The sequence below is a fragment of the Propithecus coquereli genome, unplaced genomic scaffold (genome assembly GCF_000956105.1).
Source record: "Propithecus coquereli isolate 6110/MARCELLA unplaced genomic scaffold, Pcoq_1.0 Scaffold202, whole genome shotgun sequence".
NCBI classification, from domain to species: Eukaryota; Metazoa; Chordata; class Mammalia; order Primates; family Indriidae; genus Propithecus; species Propithecus coquereli.
The window spans coordinates 2,528,070-2,533,161 of record NW_012145190.1 but is presented as its reverse complement, the minus strand read 5'-3'; the positions used below and the strand labels follow the sequence as shown (position 1 = coordinate 2,533,161).

At 49.7% G+C, this 5,092-nt stretch overlaps 1 protein-coding gene across 1 annotated transcript in view; it reads left to right on the top strand.

Annotated features, from left to right (window-relative positions):
* The first annotated feature begins 288 nt into the window (after positions 1-288).
* SERPING1 (serpin peptidase inhibitor, clade G (C1 inhibitor), member 1) overlaps positions 289-5,092 on the top strand; it is a 12,848-nt gene continuing 8,044 nt past the window's right edge. The window contains exons 1-3 of the mRNA XM_012643959.1: positions 289-393; positions 1,970-2,438; positions 4,267-4,401. Coding sequence (XP_012499413.1) covers positions 298-393; positions 1,970-2,438; positions 4,267-4,401 — 700 coding nt within the window. The 5' untranslated portion in view covers positions 289-297. The remainder of the gene's footprint in view (positions 394-1,969; positions 2,439-4,266; positions 4,402-5,092) is intronic.

The window sequence follows — 5,092 nt, the reverse complement described above, 5'->3', positions numbered from 1 at the left end:
CCTCTGGCCTCATTGTTTGGCTAAAGCAGGACTCCCCCCTCCACTCAAAACCCCTCAATTGAACAGATGGACGGAGACCCGGCCCGGGGGAGAGGAAGGGCCAGCTGGTGCCGGGAATGGGAAGCGGTTTGGGGAAAACAAAACAGAGGGAGGAGCTAGGGAGAGGGTGATCCTGGGAGGGAGGGGGAGGGAACTCACAGAGAGGGGCTGGGGCCTGGGACGGAAGGGGGGCGGGCCCTGGGGTGGGGGCCCCCTGGGCTCTGGGTTCGGGGCTGGCTCTGATGCTGGCTGGCTCTGATGCTGGCTGGCTCTGCAGGTCCGGCTGACATCGCCGCCCAGATGGCCTCGGGGCTGACCCCGCTGACCCTCCTGCTGCTGCTGCTGTTGGCTGGGGTACGTGGCCCTTGCCAGGGGTGGGGGTGGGATGGGGGGGCTGAGGATTAACCCTTCAGGCTCCAGGGAATGAGGGGAGCTCCTCTTGGGATCAGCAAGTGTGATCCTGGCACCCCCATGATATCAGTGGGCAAAGAGCTGGGGACAGCGACAGACGCAGCCTTGGCGGGCTATGCCCTCACTAGCTGGATGGCCTTGAGCAAGTCACTTCTCCCTGCCTGCTCAGTCCTGACTTATAAAATGTTGAATAAATAGACCCCATCCTGTCCACCAAACAGGCTTGGCAGGAGGATCACAGAGTGCAAGGAGATGGGGAGCATTTTGTGATATCAAAGCAGGAGGTGGTTGTAGAAGACAGTTGTGCGGAGTAGGGGTCTGGCTGCTGTGACTTGTCGCAGACTGTCCCAGGCTGGGGCCTGTGGAAACGGGGAGGAAGAGTAGCAAACATATGTGGGCCTGGGTGGGGGTTAACAGCAGTGGGAGGTCCCAGTGGCCTGGGGAAATGAGCCCAGGAAGTGGGGGAGCCCAGGAGAAAGGTAAATGCTTACTTTGGGGTGTGTGTACATGTGTGTGCATGTGTGTGCGTGTTGTGTGTGTGGAAGTTGGCATCCGCAGTGCCCTTTGAGCCTCAGCAGATGATGAGGCAAGAAATTTACAATGAGAGAACTTGGTGTGATTCTTTTCCTCCTGTTTCTGTGAGACCCTGGGCTAGTCACTTAATATGTGTCAGCATCAGTTTCTCTATCTGTGAAATAGGGATAATATATGGTTTTTCTGCTGAGCAACTACTGACATTTGGGCTGGATAATTCATTGTTCAGGGGCTGTCCTGTGCATTGTAGGATGTTTTGCAGTATCTCTAGCCTCTACCCGCTGGCTTCCAGTAGCGTTTTCCTGCTTCCTCCCATATGACAACCAAAAATGCTTTCAGACATTGCTAAATATCCCTTGGGAATCAAAATTGCGGCAGAGCTATTGGTCTATACCATTTCTCTCTCCCTCTCTCCCTCTCTCCCTCCCTCCTTCTCTTCCCCTCTCTTCCTTTCCTCTCTTCCTCCCTTCTTTCCTCCTTCCCTTTGTTCCTTCCTGCCAGAATGCTGATTATTTCCTATACCAACTAAAGGATTACAACCCACAATTTGAAAATCCACTCTTAAAGCAAGGGCCACAAAAGTTCAAATGTCTGTATCGGCCAGGCAAGTGAGTCAAGACTGGCATATATTAATAAGAAATTGCAAGAACAGAGACAAATGACAGTTGACACTCAGCTTCAATTTTTGGAAAACAGTTTCCTACATGGCAATAATTGATCAGCGAGAACAGAGTCCTTGATTACCCCTCATGGTCTGCGGGGAACATTCCTGCTACATTCTACCCCACCCCTGCACCGCCCCCTCTCTGAAGGAATTAGTGGTGGTGGCTCCAGGGCGGGTTCCTTACCCACCAGGCTGTTTCAGAAATAACTCTCTGGTATAGCACCATGTTTTCCACATCCCCACCTTCTCTTCCTGCTTTGAGTGTTTGAGGGGATTGTGCCTCATAGTAAGAAAAATGAAACTCAGTTTCTTGAACCGCAGAATGGAGCCTCCTCAAATCCAAATACTGCCAGCTCCAGCTCCAGGGATCCAAAGACTCTGCAAGGGGAAAGCGAAGGGAACATCGTGGAGGGAGATAGCCCCGAGATTCCAACCGTTCAGCACGTCGAAGAATCTTTCACCTTGTTGCCAACAACAAACTCAACAACCAACTCAACAACCAACGCAACCACCGAAGTAACAGCTAGTACCGCTGAAGAACCCACCACCCAACCAACTACCCAGTCCCCGACAGATCCTGCTACCCAGCCCACTCCTGAGCCCTTCTGCCCAGGGCCTGGCACTCCCTGCTCTGATCTGGAGAGTCACTCAGCAGAAGCTGTGCTGGGGGATGCTTTGATAGATTTCTCCCTGAAGCTCTACCATGCCTTCTCAGCAGTGAAGAAGGCTGAGACCAACATGGCCTTTTCCCCGTTCAGCATTGCCAGCCTCCTCACCCACGTCCTGCTTGGTAAGACCCTGATTGAATTCTCTCCATGTCATACGCTGGGCACTCCTGTGAGTGTCACCAACCCAGACAGTTTCTACAATGCTAGGCCTCTGTGAGGAAGCTGTAAATATGGGCTATATTTGGGAAGACTGGGGGCATATATATACCTTCTCATTCTTTTTTTTTGTTTTGAGACAGAGTCTCACTGTGTTGCCCAAGCTGGAGTGCCGTGGCGTCATCCTAGCTCACAGCAACCTCAGACTCCTGGGCTCAAGTGATCCTCCTGCCTCAGCCTCCCGAGTAGCTGGGACTACAGGCATGCGCCACCATGTCCGGCTAATTTTTTCTGTATATTTTTAGTTGTCCAATTAATTTCTTTCTAATTTTAGTAGAGACGGGGTCTCGCTCTTGCTCAGGCTGGTCTCGAACTCCTGAGCTCAAACAATCCGCCCGCCTCGGCCTCCCAGAGAGCTAGGATTACAGGCGTGAGCCACCGCACCCGGCCATATCTTCTCATTCTTTAGCACTCCGCTATTTAACGATGATCGAATGTATGCTTGTTTGTAAAACCCTGTAGATTATACAAGAACGTAAAAAACAAGGTCCCAGCCACCAGCCATGGTTCAAGGCAAGGTAAGGTGATAAGGGAGATGAAATCGCCAGAGATAGACCTAGAGTGGATCATCGTAATGCCGCTTTCTAGCTCTGTGACCTTAGGCAGATCACTTAACCTCTCTGAGCCTTGAGTCCTCATGTGTAAAGAGGTGATGGTGATATCTACTTCTAAAGATTAAGAAGTAGGTAGCCTAGTGCCTGACTTGATAGGAGGTCAAAAAAATGTTAGTCCCTCTGTCGTCTTGAGAGATTACTGTCTAGTCCCATGTGGTGATTACGCCAGGAATGGCACAAATTACTACAAGCAGTGGAGAGAGTGCTGTCATTCCCCAGGGGGATTCAAAGAAGGCTCCTGGAGACAATACAGTGAGCATATCAGAACCATTATTCTAGAGTCCCAGAATCCCAATATCCCACGAGACGCCAGTGGCACCCTGCTCCCCAGTTATGACAACCAAATTATCTCCAGGTGTTGCCAAATGTCTCCTGGGGGGCACATTCCAGTTAACTGATTTCAGTTACTTTCTTCATTGCCCCCCAAAATACAGCTCAAATCCTGCCTCCATCCTCCACATATTAGCTCTGTGCCCTTACATGAATGCAGTGCTTCATCTCTTAAACCTCGGTTTCCTCACCTGCATAACAGGAATAGTAACTGCCCTTATGTAAAGGGTTACAGTGAAGATTCAATGAGTAATATGGAAGAAGCACTTAGGAGACCTGGAACCAAGTAAGTGCTCAATGGATTTTAGCTATTATTGCACAGAAGACATGTACAATAAATATTTAATAATGAATGAATAACTGAAGGAGTATGGAACATCCATCCTCTTTTATGATTTTCTTATCTCTCCTCTAAATAGTAACCTAGTGTCCCTGCCTATAGGGTGAATCTTTGTAAACCCAAACCAACTAAATAATAGTGAATGTGGAACAGCCAGTGATTGGGTGGACATGGCTTTGAAGGATGAGTAGGATTTAAATAGGTAGAGAAAAGGGGGAGGAGAGTATTCAAAGCCCTGCAGAAGCCTAACTCTGTGATTATTCACAATCCCCACACCCCTACCTTTCTGACATATGTATTATCTTCCAGAAGAATGGCTTCCACCTCAGGTCTTTGACCCCTGCATAGCCGGGAACACCTTCCGTTCCAGCCTGGTCCCTCAACCCTAGTCCCAAATGGTGGGTCTCTCACTCTGCCTGCAAGTGCCTTTCACCTCTGCCTTTGTTGTAGGGGCTGGGAATGTCACCAGAAGAAACCTGGAGAGCGTCCTCTCCTACCCGGAGGACTTTGCCTGTGTCCACCAGGCGCTGAAGGCCTTCACGTCCAAAGGCGTCACCTCAGTCTCTCAGATCTTCCACAGCCCAGGTGAGTGTCCAGGGAGGAGCAGCAGCTGCAGAAAAGGGTCCTGAGGGGGTTCTGGGGGCGGGGGGACCCAGCTCTGGGGAATGTTGGAACTAGAATATCAGGGATGGAGTGCAGAGCAGGTGAGGGTCGCTCCAGGGCTGGACTGTTCTCCTGGTGAGACCTTAGGCACGTCATTTGCATTCGTCGACTCCTTCTAGAATAAAACTATCCTTATGCATCAATAAATAGGGCTAGAGAGCTAGAGAACTATGTACATAAAATAGAAATAAAATTCCATTTTGCTAATTTTGGGGTCAAAGGAATCTTGGGACTCCTGTTCTTTGTATTTTTGTGTTATGTGAATTTGTTATCGTTGACATGTGCTATGTCATCACCTAGGTAATAATGGCAATAAATAGTGATAATAAATTTACAAAATGATCTAATGCAGTTGTTTGCAAACTTTGTTCCTCAGAGCCCCAGGGTTCTGTAGAGCTGCTTCAGGAGTCACGGTGGGACTGGGGTGTTGGGGAGGCTGAGAGGTAGCGAGTGGGCCACCACTTCCTGCGAGAGGGAGAGCGGCCAGCTGGGCTCGCACTGCTCACCTTCCCTTAACCAGGGCCTTTTCATATTGTGGGCTTTAGATATGACTTTATTTGAAAACACAGTTCTGCTGCTTTAAAAGGTTTAAAAACCACAGTTCTAGTCTAAC